The following is a 17,193-nucleotide window of genomic DNA, read 5'->3' on the forward strand; positions in this document are numbered from 1 at the left end:
GAAAAGAAAGCAGAAAAGTTTTTTTATGGTATAACAAAATCCATTCATTAATTAAAAAAAAAAAAAAAAAAAAATTATGGACTGGCTCAGTTCTTGCATTTGAAACAGACATAAAACAAAAAAGAATAGAAGAAATGAAATACAGCCAAACAGAATATTATTGAGCCTATAGATTATGCATCTAGGCTATTACAAGCTTAATAGCCAACACAACTCTATGAAGTTTAACTCGCGCTCACGGTAGTGAGGGATAGAGTAGTTACATTCTTAATGACAAGCCATCAGGCAAAGGTAAGCTAGCCTGCTAACGAGCTAGGTATCTGATCATTAAGCCTGAGTGAGCTAGTCCGCTATCAAGCTAAATAGCCAACTCAACTCTTACTTACTTACTTACTTACTAACTCTCATGAGCCAAACTCGCGGGTACACGTTAGCGCGGGAGTAGACATTCACATTCATAGCAAGGTGAGCTAGCCCGCTAACGAGCTAGGTAGCTAACTCTATGAAGTCTCAGTGAGCTAGCCCGCTAACGAGCTAATAGCTAACCTGAGTTTTAAGACTATAAGCCTTAACTCGCGGCAGTAAGCGAGAGAAGGTATAATACAGTGTAGCTGTGATTTTAGGTTGACCAGGTGAACTGGTGGTGCCATGCAGGACAGCAGCATGCACGGTGTTCAAATGATAACTGAGTGAGCTAGTGGAACTATTGTATTTCAATACCGCATTACACAGAGAACATTTGTTTTCAACCGGTCTCTCGCGCTAGCGCCCTCTAGCGATTAATCGTGATTAATACATTTTGATCGAGCAACCTCTTAATCGACAATTAATCTAAAGTCGATTAATCATTTGCATCCCTAACACAGACCCACACACACCAGAGGACATTACAGTTATATACATACACACACCCACACACACCAGAGGACATTACAGTTATATACATACACACACACCAGAGGACATTACAGTTATATACACACATACACACACCCACACACCAGAGGACATTGCAGTTATATACACACACCCACACTCACTAGAGGAGATTACAGTTATATACACACACCCACACACACCAGAGGACATTACAGTTATATACATACACACACCCACACACACCAGAGGACATTACAGTTATATACATACATACACACACCCACACACCAGAGGACATTGCAGTTATATACACACACCCACACACCAGAGGACATTACAGTTATATACATACACACACCCACACACACCAGAGGACATTACAGTTATATACATACACACACACCAGAGGACATTACAGTTATATACATACATACACACACCCACACACCAGAGGACATTGCAGTTATATACACACACCCACACACACCAGAGGACATTACAGTTATATACATACACACACCCACACACACCAGAGGACATTACAGTTATATACATACATACACACACCCACACACCAGAAGACATTGCAGTTATATACACACACCCACACACACCAGAGGACATTACAGTTATATACATACACACACCCACACACACCAGAGGACATTACAGTTATATACATACATACACACACACACCCACACACCAGAGGACATTGCAGTTATATACACACACCCACACACACCAGAGGAGATTACAGTTATATACACACACCCACACACACCAGAGGACATTACAGTTATATACATACACACACCCACACACACCAGAGGACATTGCAGTTATATACACACACCCACACACACCAGAGGACATTGCAGATCTATTTCGACCTCACTCAGACCGTCACCACGGTCTACACCATGAATGATACCTCTTCTCGTTACCTATCTCGAGACCATAATACCAAAAGGGTCATGTGAGTGACCGGGGCTGACCCCGCAGCATAAAGCACGTCCGGGGACACACCCCCTTTCTCTTGCCTTTCTCGCCTCATCTCGGACCGGTAAGTGTGTTAAGGAATTTTCCCTTGGCTGTTTGGACTCCACGATAGATCAATCCGTTCCTTCGCGGCAGGCGCCTAGTGTCCCTGTGGATTGTGTGGTAAGTCCGTATCTTATTGTATTGTCAGAGTTGGGCAGTGGGAATTGTTTGTTGACTTCCCTCGTGCGGTAAGTAGTGTATTCGTGCACAGTAAAACTTTGTTTGCTAGGCCGTAGTTGTGCTCAACACTTCTTAAGAGCCTGCGTTTTTCGTTTGTTTAAGCGGTGCGTTCGCGCACAGTAAGCCTTGCTGTTTGCTAGCGTATTATCGTGCCCACTCGGTGAGCCTGTTTCTTTGTTAATTAGGCAGTGCGTTCGCGCACAGTAAGCCTTGCTGTTTGCTAGCGTATTATCGTGCCCACTCGGTGAGCCTGTTTCTTTGTTAATTAAGCAGTGCGTTCGCGCACAGTAAACCTTGCTGTTTGCTAACGTATTATCGTGCCCACTCGGTGAGCCTGTTTCTTTTGTTTGATTAAGCAGTGCGTCCGCGCATGGTCAGCCTTCACTGTCGCCAGTCTACTGCTGGGTAAAGAAGCTTTATTTTTCATATTAAGCTGATTTTGTTTATATGTAGTAGTCTCTGGGAGACGGTAGTTGCTTTCTCCTAACTGAGCAGTGTGTCCGCACACAGCTAGATTGTATTGTTTTTCCAGCAGTTAGCCATTCTCCTGTCAGTCAGTTGCGGTAAGTATACAAGTTGTTAGTCTCAACAGGAATATTATTATTATTATTCACAGTAGGCCTTTTTTGTTGTCTTCATAGGCAGTGTGTTCTGTTCTCAGCCCTAAACAGTGCTTCACAAAGCAGTGCATCCGTGCACAGTTAGTCTTGTTTTCTACCCATTTGGGCGTGGTGTGTCGTGTCTAGGCTGTGTGTCCGCACACAATAAGTCCTCCTGTTTTGGTGGCCCAAACAGTGCGTCCGCGTGCAGTGGGTGTTTAGTGGGGTTCTGTTGCATTAGCAGGGTGTTCGCACTCGGTAAGTCTACCTACTTGCTTACCTTGATAAGGCACTTGCTTGCAGGGTGCTCTTAGCATAGCCTTGAGATGGCTTCCCATGCCTGCTGGTCCTGCTCGGCACCTATGGACCCTCGTGATGGCCATAGAGAATGCCCCATCTGCCTGGGGATAGCACATGTGACTGAGGATGTTGAGAACCCATGCGTGGCCGCTCTGGATCTCCCTTTGGACGAGCGGGCGCTGAGAGCAGAGAGGTTAGGGCAGGCTAAAACCCCGAGAGCGTCTTCCCCATCTCCCTCAGTCAGAGGGGGCAGGAAGGGTACTAGAGCGCAAAAGAGGCGCACAAGCGCACGTTCTGCTGGGGGTGAACTGGCACGCAGCGCGGCTAAGTCTTCCAAGAGGCAACGCGTAAGTGACCCCGTAACCCAGGAGCAAGCTCATCTTGAGATCTTGGCTGCCATAAAGGGCCTCTCAGAGAGGCTGGGTAAGGTGGAAGCGCACGTTACCACAGGTAGTGGCTCCGTCGCTCTGTGTGAACCCTCTCACGAGGAGTTGCCCTCATATCAGGGTGAGAGTGCTGAGCAAGAGGACATTTTGTCTTTGTATGCACAGGAATCTCTGCTTGACACTAGTGTAGTGACTGAGCAGGAGAGGCACACGTCTTCGCTGGCGGGTGCGGGCTCTACTCATGAGAGCACAGGAGAGGGCGAGTTTTCAGCCACAGATGTCCTGTCAAGGGTCCTCTCTGCGGCAAGGGTTGTGGGTCTGAGTGCGCCGGTTGAAGCCCAGGCTCCAGCCCAGGGGGTCTGGGCTGGCATTTCCAAGTCCCAGCCTGTCATCTCTGTCCCGGCGGCGCCGGATTACTTGCAGATGCTTAAGAGGTCATGGAATAATCCAACGGCCCCACCGCAGTTTAACCCTGGGTGTCGCAGGTTGACTAAAGACCAGCTTGAGGTAGGCTCAGGCCTGACGGACATGCCACCAGTCGAGCGGGAGATAGCGGCCCTGACATCTCTTGGCCCAGCTCGGGTGACTGCTGACCCCAGGTGCCCAGTCAGGGAGTGCCATAAGACGGACACCCTTGTGTGCCGTTCCTACAATGCGACTGCACGGGCGGCACGCTCTGGTAATGCGCTGGCCATCTTGTTGGCAGCGATCAGGAAGACTGTTAATCCAGAGGATCAGGACACCATGTCGCTGGTGGATTCTGCGCTCATCACCCACTCCCAGCTCACCAGGGACATTGGCGCTGCCATGTCCTCAGCGGTGTTGGCACGCAGGCAGATCTGGCTGGCACAGACCTCCCTTCCAGAGAGTGTGAGGAAGGACCTGATCAAGATGGCAGTGATGCCGGGGAAAGTGTTCCATCCCGACTCTCAGGGTGTCTTCGACTCGGCTGAGCAGTCACGACAAACGAGAGAGTCAGTTTGTCTGACCTTTGGCAGGGCGGCCGCTACGTCATACCGGCACAGAGGCCCTTACCCTACACCTTTTCAGTCCCGTGCTAGCGGCACTGGCAGGGGACAGTTCGTGGAGCCTGCCGTCCCTAGGGGCGGAAGACCCCCACAGCGGCAGCCGGCACACCAGCGGCGTTTTTTCCCCAGGGCATCACCCCAGAAGCAGCAACCCCCCAAGGCTGCAGGCTCTCGGGGTAGAGCCTCCTAGCGGTGTGAAGCCGCCTGCCTTAGCCGTTTCCCAGCTAGGCCTGAGCAGCTGGGTAGAGAGCGTGTCAGACCAATGGGTGCTGGCTACAGTGGCGAACGGCTACAGGATTCAATTTCGGCGGCGCCCCCCTCCCTTCTCTGGTGTTCTGATGACCGTGGTCAAAGACCCAGTTCAGGCAGAAGTTTTAAATGGAGAGATTTTAACCCTTCTGGAGAAGGAAGCTGTCGAGAGGGTAAACTCCGACAGACAGCGCGCTGGGTTTTATTCCAAGTATTTTATAGTCCCGAAAAAGGACGGAGGTCTGCGCCCGATCCTAGACCTAAGGCGTCTAAACAGGTTTGTAAAAGCGCTGCCATTCAAAATGCTGACCACACAGCAAATTTTAATGTCCGTCGAAGACGGGGAGTGGTTCACGTCCCTCGACTTTCACGTCCCTCGACTTCCGCGTACTTTCACGTGCCGATTTGCCCACTCCACAGACCTTTCCTAAGGTTTGCTTTCCGTGGACAGGCTTACCAGTTCAGGGTTCTGCCCTTCGGCCTGTCTCTCTCGCCAAGAGTTTTTACAAGGGTGGTGGCAGCAGCCTTGTCCCCCCTCCAGGCATCAGGCGTGAAGATCCTGCCTTACTTGGACGATTGGTTAATCTGCGCCCCAGATCGCGCCCAAGTCCTGAAAGACACAGACAGTGTCATCCAGCATGTACAGAGCCTAGGGTTCAGGGTGAACCTGGAGAAAAGCAACCTCCGTCCCACACAGAACATAACGTTTGTGGGACTGCAACTAAACTCTGTCACAATGCGGGCCTCGCTAACCCCACAGAGGGTGTCCAAGCTCCTAGCGCTGGTGAGCCGGTTCCGTCTTGGCAGACGTCTGGAGCTGGTGGAGTATCAGAGGTTGCTGGGTACTATGTCGGCGGCAGCTGCAGTGGTCCCACTAGGCCTCCTCAGAGCTCGGCCGTTGCAGAGGTGGTTGAATGCGTTCAACCTTCATCCCCTGCGAGACCGGCGGGTGAAACTCAAGGTCACAAGGCCATTCAGGCACGCACTACGTCCTTGGGGAGACATGGCCCTCCTAGGTCATGGGGCCCCACTGGGGAACATCCCATCCCGCAGGGTGGTTGTGACGACAGACGCTTCCCAAACCGGTTGGGGTGCAGTTTGGGAAGGCAGGACAGTGCGGGGTACATGGGATTCCCGCTGGAGTGGCGAGCACATAAACGTGCTGGAGCTGAGGGCAGCCCATCTTGCCCTCATGGAACTTCTCCCCCTTATCCGGGGCAGACATGTCCTAGTGAGATCGGACAACTCCTCCACGGTGTACCACATAAATCACCAAGGGGGCACCAGGTCCCTGCGCAGCCTCCAGGTAGCCTGGAAACTTCTGGTGTGGGCCTTTACCCGTCTGGCATCCCTGAGAGCAGTGTACATTCCGGGGGTGCAGAACCGAGCGGCAGACCTCCTGTCCAGGACTGGCCCTCTCCCGGGCGAGTGGAGACTGCACCCGAGTGTGGTAGCGCAACTGTGGTCTCAGTTCAGCAGAGCTCGGGTCGACCTGTTTGCGTCGTCAGATACGACTCACTGCGACAGGTGGTTCTCCATGAGGGACCAATGGGCACCTCTGGGCCAGGATGCTCTGTCCCAAGACTGGCCGCTGTGCCAGCTTTATGCTTTCCCTCCTCTTCCCCTGATCCCCTATGTCCTCCACAAGGTCCTCACAGGCCATTACAAGGTCCTGCTGATAGCTCCCAAGTGGCCAGGGAGATGGTGGTTCCCCGCTCTCCTCCGTCTGGTTCAGGGGCAGCTATGGCCCCTTCCAGTCAGGGCAGACCTCCTGTCTCAGGCAGGTGGTCAGATCTGGCACCCCAATCCAGCACCTCTCCAGCTGTGGGCGTGGCCACTCCTCAGCCCCTCCCGCAGGGGCTAGGGGAGGCAGTTATGCACACCCTAAGGAGTGCCAGGGCTCCCTCTACGCAGGTTTGCTACAGCCAGAAGTGGGGCGCATTCTTGGACTGGTGTAACATCAAACAGGTAGACCCAGTGACGTGTTCCGTGCACAGCATTTTGGGCTTCCTTCAGTCACTTCTGGACTTGGGAAGAGCGTCCAGTACTGTTAAAGTTTATGCAGCAGCCATTTCTTCCGGTCACCAGCCGGTCGATGGACAGACGGTTGGGAAACATCCCCTGGTCTCTCAATTTATCAAGGGGGCACGCCGCCTGCGGCCAGGCAGGGCGTTGAGAGCTCCATCATGGGACCTGGCCACTGTGCTGCACTCACTGGCTCTGGCCCCCTACGAGCCACTAGACCAGGCTGACCTTAAGTTTCTTACACAAAAAACAGTGTTTCTCCTTGCGATTTGTTCCGCTAAGAGGGTCAGCGAGCTTCATGCTCTGTCCGTCAGTGAGCCGTGTCTTCGGTGGAAGGCCGACTTCACTGGGGTGTCACTGTGGTCGAACCCATCCTTTCTCCCTAAAGTCGTGAACTCGCAGACGGTGAATCAGGTGATTGAGGTCAGCTCTTTCCACCCAGAACCCGCCCTACCTGGGGAGAACTTGGGGAGTCTGTGCCCGATAAGGGCGCTAAGAACCTATGTGGCACGTACGCAGTCTCTGAGGCACACCCATTCACAGCTGTTTGTCTGTTATGGCGGCGCCAAACGGGGCAATCCTGTGTCCAAGCAGCGCCTGTCACACTGGGTGGTTGACACCATCGCACAGGCCTATGGCAGTCTAAGTCTGCCTGTTCCTGGTAACTTGGTGGCACACTCGACGAGAAGTATGGCCACCTCTTGGGCTGCTCTTAGAGGGGTTTCCGTAGCGGAAATCTGCGCAGCTGCCTCATGGAGTGCACCTTGCACTTTTGCGCGTTTTTATAGGGTCAATGTGGCAGCACCAGCTCCACTGAGCGAAGCGGTGCTTTCTGTGGCGAGGAGGTTGTAGAGGCGTAGTTCCTTGTCCCTCGCGACCTTGATGGTATGAGTCATCCATGGTGTAGACCGTGGTGACGGTCTGAGTGAGGTCGAAATAGATCGTAAGTTATGTCCATAACTATGGATCTATGAGACCGAACGATGACCGTCACCATCTCTTGTCGCTCGGGGCAGGCTGAGGCGTTCCAGGCAAGAGAAAGGGGGCGTGTCCCCGGACGTGCTTTATGCTGCGGGGTCAGCCCCGGTCACTCACATGACCCTTTTGGTATTATGGTCTCGAGATAGGTAACGAGAAGAGGTATCATTCATGGTGTAGACCGTGGTGACGGTCATCGTTCGGTCTCATAGATCCATAGTTATGGACATAACTTACGTTATATACACACACCCACACACATCAGAGGACATTGCAGTTATATACACACACACACACACACACACACACACACACACACACCAGAGGACATTACAGTTATATACATACACACACCCACACACACCAGAGGACATTACAGTTATATACATACACACACCCACACACATCAGAGGACATTACAGTTATATACACACACCCACACACACCAGAGGACATTACAGTTATATACATACACACACCCACACACACCAGAGGAGATTACAGTTATATACATACATACACCCACACACCAGAGGACATTACAGTTATACACACACACACACACACACACACACACACACCAGAGAACATTACAGTTATATACATACACACACCCACACACACCAGAGGACATTACAGTTGTATACATACACACACCAGAGGACATTACAGTTATATACACACACACACACACCCACACACCCCAGAGGACATTACAGTTATATACATACATACACACACCCACACACATCAGAGGAGATAAGTTATATACACACACACACACACACACACACACACACACACACACCAGAAGAGTAGAAACATAAAGCACCAAATGACAGAAGTAAATACAAACACAAACAAGCACCCCCCCCACCCACCCAACCACTAAGACACACAGAAAAACAGATCAAAACATACATTAGCAGATTTGAGAGGAACAGACAGAAAACACACCCCCTCGCCATACTCACACTGGTCGGCTCGAGAGTCATTCAGGTAGAAGAGGATGGGCACCAGAATTTCCAGCACATCGCTGCTCTTCAGCACAAAGAACAGGAATTTCTGAAAGACATCCAAACCCTGTCACTAAAGAATATCAAGCATCACGTGTCCCTGTAACTCACATTCCATCTGGATGTGCTTTACCACTTGGCACTGTGTGACATATTCTGAGTAGAGGTTAACACTGATAACACACTGCCCAACATTGGGGGCAGCACTGCTGTCAACAACCACACACTGAAATATAGGCCATCTGGTCTTAGCAATGGAATGTCAGATGAGCCATGACTGCAGAAAATGTGTTTAATGTTTCAAATTAATGTTCTGCATTCATTAATCCCCAAATCACCAACAGATCTTTATAATTCTGGCAGTGTTTGGCATTCTGAAGTCCATAACGTGTGAAGCCATCCATATCTGTAATATGGTTATAATTCACTTGGGAACCCCAGCTGCAGGCATGTGCAGACAGTCCCCAGGTGGTGCTCAAGCAACTGTCCTTGTCCCCTCCGACTTGATTGGTGCCATTTTTGCAGGATATCATTTTATATATTTGATTCTATATTTTAGTTTTGTATTTTTAATTTGGGTCATGACATCAATTTTCGATTAAAAGTGTGCTGTTACTATGCCTGACAACTGCATTTCAGGTCTAATTCTGCCAGACCATGCAAGACCCTTCACCTCTTTCGACCACAGTGAGGCACGCAAATTGAGCGCCTTGTGGAGCAACATTCTTGCATCCCCGACTTCCCTTCATTGGTGAAAGCCAGGTCACCTCAGCAGTGTTTATCATTGTGATATTAAACCACTGTTAAGACATCTAAATGCAGCCTTCAATGGACCAAGCAGTAGCCTAACTTAGACAATAGCCTACCAGCAAGCTTTAACAACAAACACAAAGTTCCTTTGTGAGGCAACTTAGGAACATTCAAATACATATGGATTCAATATTATTATTATATGGCAACGACGGTACGAGCGTTCTGATTGGCTAATGGGTAGTCATGCCAGCCGCGTATTGACCTCCTCGCCGGTCTGCCAGTCTGATACAGATTGTTATTGCCCTCTGACAACATCTTCAAAATGAGCGATATTGATAGACATAAAAAGCAATGAGGAAATTCAGAAGCAGTGAAAATGTGTTATTGAAAGTGATGATGAAGACTAGACTACTATAATTTAAATCACTTGTGTAGTTACTTTACTGGAAATTAAAGTCATTTTAGCTGAGCCATGTTGTTCGTTTTTCTATTTATCATTGTAACTTGAAATTAGCAAGTAATTGGTTGCTAGGCAACGCCTGAAACAAATTGTGACGCGTCGTAGGAAGACTTGAGAGATGAGCAAAACCACATGTTTTCGATTTACAATTACCATTACTTTTCATTTAAAAAATGATAGCTAAAACTGCCATTTAATAAACAACTTACTAACCTCGATCGTTCGGTCATGCCTGGAAATATCAGACTGAGGCTTTGCCGTATCAACCTCGCTATCGCTCTGTCACTTTCGGTTAGCTAGTAGTTAATAGCATAGTCTATGGCATCATATTCTGAAATAAAAAAAACGTCAGCCAATCTGTCATCCCTTTCTTGTGGCCATGGGCTGACAGTCTATGCTTTGACATGTCATGGAAATGCACAGCTTGATCCATGCCTTCATTGATACCTGTTATTATGGGCTTTGGGTTATCGGTTATTATTACAGTAAGGGAATGTTAGGCTGTAGCTTATATGCCTACTTACAACATTAAACAAACAAATACATTATATGCTACTATAGGTAACTTTATGTTTTCTATAAATAACTACCATTGAGAGGTGCCCTTTCTTTTAGCCTAAGCTCTATGGAATCAAATCAATGCCATAAATATTTTGTATCTGTAATATAGATTTTGTATCTGTACTATAGATTTTGTATCTGTGAAACCATCTACACTTTCAAAACCTATCTACAGATACGGATTTCAAATACGAAATGAATCTACACTTTCAAAAACTATCTTCACTTTCAAAATCTATCTGCAGATACGGATTTCAGTTATGAATTACGGATACGGATATCAGATACGAATTACGGATTTGAGTTACGAATTACAGATTCTTTTTGGCACTGTTTTGACGTCCTTTCTAAAGAGCCAATCAGCGCTTTTGGCAGATTTTCTAAAGCGCCAATCAACACATTGTATCCTGTACTGACTAGCCAATCAGCGCTAGCTTGCTGGCAACTGCTGGGAGAGTTGAGTGAAACGGTGTATGCACTGCAGGCAGCAGTCATGAAACAGACACAGAGAAATGGCACAAGTAAGAAGGCCTATATTTGGAGTTGTTAATAAGTCAGTCACCGTCAGTGGTTTTCACTCCACACTTCATTCCACCTGTTTCTCAGATCCTTGTCGTTGTATGGAAGATATTATGATCTGCTTTGGTAGCTAACGAACGCTAACGTTAGCATTTTTGTGACCGATTGCCTATTCACATTTAATTAAGTTAACCATGAACAGTATTCATATGAACCATTATCACGATGAGAACATTTAGCAGACAGACTGCTATTGTCTTGTTCTCCAGACACATGCAGAGGTGGTGGTGGGGGTATAACGTTAAGTGCATATGCATCCTCAACAACTGGATGATGACCAGCCTGATTTCAAAACCACCTTGCAATGTCATTTTCGTTTCTTTTCATGGCACTTTGGGGTAGCCTATTTGTAACCATTTTCTGAAGTCCTTGAAAACGCTTTATTGTGTATTTTTTGTGGAAGCGAGTTTAATAGCGTCTCAGTGGAAGAGATATATGAGGCAGCAAGCTGGAGTTCTCGCCACACTTTCATTAGATTCTATTTGTTAGATGTGGCTGAGACCAATTTCTTAGTTACAATGCGTTCTGCAGCCAAGCGATCTCTGAATCGCCAGAGCCTAAGAATAACTAAATAGTACAGGTGTTCATCAGCTCTTACATGGTAGAAGGCAGTGAACAGAGCCCTAAACGTTGACAGTTTAGTGTGGTATTACAAAGTACTCTACAGTCTGACGATCTCCGAATCTCCAGAGCCTGCGGAGAGTTACGAGTTTTGTGCCGAGGAAAACTACACGTTGCTCGCATGCAGAGCTCCGCATTCCCACATGAGTGTCATAACCACTGTCCATTTGGGCCAGACATAAGGCATGCTTGTGTAACTTCCCCACCGGCGTTGGTACACCCAATTGTATTCAAACCATGCGGGGGAAACCCCAGATCTCTCCCTAGGCAGAGCGGTGTCAGATCTAGGTTTAGAAGTATTGAATAATGAGCGGGCTAGCCTAGGTCACAACAAATTCAACTAGCGCTGATTGGCTAGTCAGTACAGGATACAATGTGTTGATTGGCACTTTAGAAAATCTGCCAAAAGCTCTGATTGGCTCTTTAGAAGGACGTCAAAACAGTGCCAAAAAGAATCTGTAATTCGTAACTGAAATCCGTAATTCGTTTCTGATATCCGTATCCGTAATTCGTAACTGAAATCCGTATCTGCAGATAGATTTTGAAAGTGAAGATAGATTTTGAAATTGAAGATAGTTTTTGAAAGTGCAGATACATTTCGTATTTGAAATCCGTATCTGTAGATAGGTTTTGAAAGTGTAGATGGTTTCACAGATACAAAATCTATATTAAAGATACAAAATCTATATTACAGATACAAAATATTTATGGCATTGATTTGATTCCATAAAGCTCCTGCCCCCGAAAATGTCTGTGCACAGCCTTGCCCAGCTGAGAGCCAGACAGATGTCATTGAGCAGTAGCAGGCCTTCTGGGTGTATTTTTAGGGGGAGGGTTAAACAACTAAAAATAGGGCATTTCACAAGCTCTTTGGAGATTTCCCAAAGTGCATTAGGAACGTGATGTAATATTGATGATGATGTAATCACACAATGCTGTGTGTGTGGGTGGGAGAGAGGAAGAGAGAGAGAGCGAGAGAGTGTGTGAGTGAGTGAGTTAGAGCTCTAGAAGAAAAATCCACTGGACGAGTTATGTACACAGACATAAACACAAACACACACACACACACACACACACACACACAGACACACACACACACCAATCAAACAAACACAAAAGTAAACAATAACAGCTGCAACAAGAGCAATCAGAGATTTCTGACCTCCAGCAAGGGTTGACGTTGATAGTAAAGCAAGATCTAAAACGTTCATCTGAACAATAGCCCAAAGTCTACATTCATTGTAAATTTCATTAAAATCCGGTCATTGGTTTTCGAGAAATGTCACTTTAGGTGTAAAAACAAAGATCCGGATCCAGAATCCGGATCATCCTGAAATTTTTTAATGGGGATGTCCTAGGACCAAGATCCACCTCTTGTGAATTTCAGAAAGATCCGCCCAGTAGTTTCTGAGAAATCTTGTCCACAGACAGACAGACAAATAAATAAATAAATTAACGGACCCGATCGCATAACTTCCTTGCTGGAGGTAATTAACGGACCCGATCGCATAACCTCCTTGCTGGAGGTAATAATCACCAATTTACTTCCAATGCTGAGAAAAAGCTATACTCGCATCAATGAGCATTTGTTTCCTGTTTCTCCGGAGCAGCAGACACTCACTTCAGTTCAGAGACGTTCCTGCTTCATAAATGAGACATCTTCCGCTAGTTTTATTCTTGAATCTGATGGCAACCACTTAGGACATGATTATTATAAGTGAGGGATTCTCAATATAATTGCAACAGGTGGTAGAAATTTCAAGTAGAGTGTCATCTGTAGCTCTTCATTTATTCTCCTGTCGATGAATAATTATGATACACCAGATGTTTAAACTGGTCACACTGAAGGTCACTAACCTCCGCCACCACACCCCCTCCCCCCGCGCACATATTCCGCTTGTAGCAATATTGTAAGTGTAATTTCTTTGCTGAATATGGGTGTACATCAGTATATTTCAGGCAATGCAACTTGGCTATTCAGACTATTTAGACTGACATATTTTTCAAATTTTTCATGATATTCAAGAGTAATCTGGAAATGTGTTGAAATACCAAAGCGAATTTATAAAAATAAAAAAGTCAATGGTGAACTGATCAACATAGGCTCATGTCACGAACCCCCTGCAATGCTGTCGCGGACCACCAAGGGGCCACGGACCCCCAGTTGAAAACCCCTGAACTAGTCCATTAGGTATGCAAGAAGCAGCTAAGTAGGTAAGTAAGCATCTACCTTATTGAAGTCGCAGAGTTTCCAGAAGAGCACGAGCAGCTCCTGGTGGAACTGGATCTTCTTGGTGGAGTTGGGCAGGTAGGTCTGCAGCAGCGGGTTGGACAGGAGCCGAGCCAGGCCCTTCAGGATGAAGTGGAAGTCCTGCAGGAGGAGGCGCAATATCAGTCATACACAGAAGATGATGTTAAATACACTGTGCTGGCTATTTGGAGGCCTCATACAAACAGCCTGAAGAGAGGTCTGATTCAGACAATTTCCAAAGCAAACAATAAATCAACCAGAGAGGATGAGATTAACAATTCACTGAAGACTTTTATACTTTTGGGGGACTTCACCACTAACATGAAAAAAAAAAAGATTCAGATGATTTAAGAAAACAGTTGGTAGTTGGCAAAAGATGATTCCCCTGGCATTCAGGGTTTAGTGGAGAGACACGGAAACATGGGGGATTTAAACAGCAGATAGAGTCCAGTGAAGGTGGAACTCATTATTGTAGAGCTGGGAGCAGAACAAAAGCCACTTCAGCATTAGTAGAGGGAATAGGAATAAATGAGTACCTCCTCTCTGTGAATCCTTGATAGGTAATTAACAAACAGGTTGTCAGGGCCCACTGGCTGCTACACAGAAACAGACAGACAGAGGGGCAGAGATTGAGATGGAGTAGCAGTAATTCAGATACGCTCATGAATGTAACAAGAAATAACAGTCCTGGGGGAACACAGCACATAGTAATACGATAGACAAACACTGTCATCAATAAATGGCGTTTAACTATAATAGAAATATGAACTAAAAGCTGAAATGTTCCTATAGCATCTGTCTTTCAGATATGGCATGCACCTTTTGTCAAAAGATCTTTAAAGCTACATCCGTGATGACATTATAAAGGCATGATGAGATCTTCTTCTGTGCATTCTACAGTCTGTTTCTCTGTTTTCAGCTTTTCTATTTGTCTACCCTTAAACTTCCAATCCGAGAAAGAATAAAGAAACAACATGCACAGAATACACACCAATACTGATAAACATATTTTGTCCATTGTGCCTTTGGAATAACATCATTCATAGCATCACTGTAGTCTCTACTCTCACCTCCTGCTCCTCCAGCTCTGAGGAGGGCGCTGTGGGGTCCAGGGCTTGTTGGGCTGCGGCGGCGATGACCTGGTCGTGTTCCAGGGCCACCATGAGCACCTGCACCGCCTGCTCCACCAACTGCTCGCGCTGGTCCGAGAACAGCAGGTGGTTGTAGGGGAGGCCGAAGCCCACAGGGTCATAGGCGCACACCACGTTCAGCAGAGAGGTGAAGAGAGGGAGGGCATGTCTGAGAATGTGTGTGTGTGTGTGTGTGAGAGAGAGAGAGAAAGGAACAATGTCGTGAGCAAGAGGTTTTAAAATTGGTATTAAAGATGTGTGAATGTTTTACCTTGTGGGTGCTTGTGTTCTACCTGTTGTCGGCTGAGCAGAAGAAGGCGACCCAGGGGTTGGGGGTGTTGATGTCTGTAGAGGGGGACAGGTACATGGCCTCAGAAAAACAGGTCAAGAGCAGCTTCAGCAGCTCCGTCCTGAACACAAGAGAGGGGATGGGAGTAGGAAGAAAGAAGCAGGATGTGAGAAGCTTGTTGAATGTAAAAACCTACTTATACAAAAACAAACTGAATGTAGCACTGACCAAAGAGAGAAAAGACCAAAGGACCTGACAACGTGTCAATGTCAGGGCGAAAGGGTATTCTCTCGAACAAAGAACTATCTACAATCTAGAAACGTAGATCTCATTAGCCATGTTGTCTATGTTACTGTTCCGATGTAAGAGGACAATGATGACCATGCCACCATCTAAACATCTCGCTCTTAATTAAATCTACGCTTACAAGGCAGCTGAGAGGGGAGGAGAGGAAGAACAGGGTAACAAAACCATCAAGAGAGAAGAGAGATATAACAACCCACCTGTTGAGGTCATGAATGTAGTTGAGAGGGGGTGAATGAGCGAAGCCCACTCCAGCCTCCCAGATGTACTCACAGCTGTCTAAAGACTGCATGTCCTCTGGCCCATCCTATGGGAATACAACACTGTGTTTCATACCATAGAGCACTATAATAGAAAAGCCAGTAGAAGTCCATGGTTTCAGCCTGATGTTTCTCTTTCTCTCTCCAAAACTCAATCAATTTAAAATAACTTTTAAACGATTTCTGGGCTATGCTCAATGAACGCAAGTTATACATGATCATCCAGGCTTATTCTTTGACAGCATGGCAGAGAAAAGCTGGAAATGTGAGTGTACTCAACCAAAGTTATAGGTGTATGTACGTATATATGGTCTATGTAGGTATTTAGGTGTAAGCGCAGAACACCAACAAAAGCTAGAGACAAAAAGATATCTGTACATTTACTTCTGAATTTGGTGGCATAAAAGGAGTATCTTTCTGACAGTCCATATCCATATACTTGTATGACATTAATAGTTTATGCGAATGTACACAAAGGTGTGCGTGTAAATGGGATACAGCCATGCTGCATTGACATGCTAATAGCTGTTTTGAAAGAGGTAGGCTTGTTTTGTTTGATTTCGTGGCTTTGTTCCAGGACTGACGTGTGTGAAGAGGAGGAGAGGAGGCGGTGGAACGTTGACTCACTAGGAGTGAACTCTGTCAACGGCACCGCAGAAAATAGCAGTCTCCTCCCAGTGCTAGCAGGGAACTGTGCACTGGTTCATGGATGAGTGTGTATCTGTGCTTACTTGTGTGCAAATGCTTTTGATAGTGTTTGTGTGTGTGTGTGAGAGAGAGATGCAATAAATTGGTGTAATTGTTGGTGTCTTTTCGAATAAGATATCACAAAGGAGCTACGAGACTCCAGTCACAGAGACTCATATCTGTTTAACGGAGTAAGGGGGGGTAAACACAGGACAGAGTATATCAGTGTTGATAGCTTTATCTTTATTTCAGTTACAGCTGTGTCAGTGGCAATCCTACATACAAAAGCTACTTGGCAGAGAGTCTGTATATAGGAAGTCATATTTTTAATGGACTGACCATGACTTCTGTGCTATTACTAAGAGTGGCATGACAGCTGACAACTGAAAACACTTTCTGAACTTAAAAAAACTCTTACGAAAATAAAACATGTCTTATTTGGTTTTGAATACAATATATATTTCAAAATGTAAACAGCTGTATTTGTCCCAACATTTCCCAGATAACAGAAGTTTGTGACAAGATGTGTAAAAATAGACCACACACCTGCCAGCAGGGGCGGTAAGACTGTGTTCAGACAAGCTGGAAGGCTGAACTAGTGACCACATGCAACAA

The 17,193-nt window shown here is 46.6% G+C and overlaps 1 protein-coding gene across 1 annotated transcript in view; it reads right to left on the reverse strand.

Moving 5' to 3' along the window:
- The window catches only part of hid1b (HID1 domain containing b), a gene marked incomplete at its 5' end in the record, with an annotated part of 33,041 nt that overhangs the window by 5,446 nt on the left and 10,402 nt on the right, over positions 1 to 17,193 (reverse strand). The window contains 6 exons of the mRNA XM_080835892.1: positions 8,643 to 8,733; positions 13,889 to 14,029; positions 14,446 to 14,502; positions 14,980 to 15,208; positions 15,333 to 15,449; positions 15,832 to 15,938. Of these exons, the coding sequence (XP_080692018.1) occupies positions 8,643 to 8,733; positions 13,889 to 14,029; positions 14,446 to 14,502; positions 14,980 to 15,208; positions 15,333 to 15,449; positions 15,832 to 15,938 (742 nt within the window). The remainder of the gene's footprint in view (positions 1 to 8,642; positions 8,734 to 13,888; positions 14,030 to 14,445; positions 14,503 to 14,979; positions 15,209 to 15,332; positions 15,450 to 15,831; positions 15,939 to 17,193) is intronic.

The sequence above is a fragment of the Sprattus sprattus genome (genome assembly GCF_963457725.1).
Source record: "Sprattus sprattus genome assembly, chromosome: 3".
Lineage (NCBI taxonomy): Eukaryota > Metazoa > Chordata > Actinopteri > Clupeiformes > Clupeidae > Sprattus > Sprattus sprattus.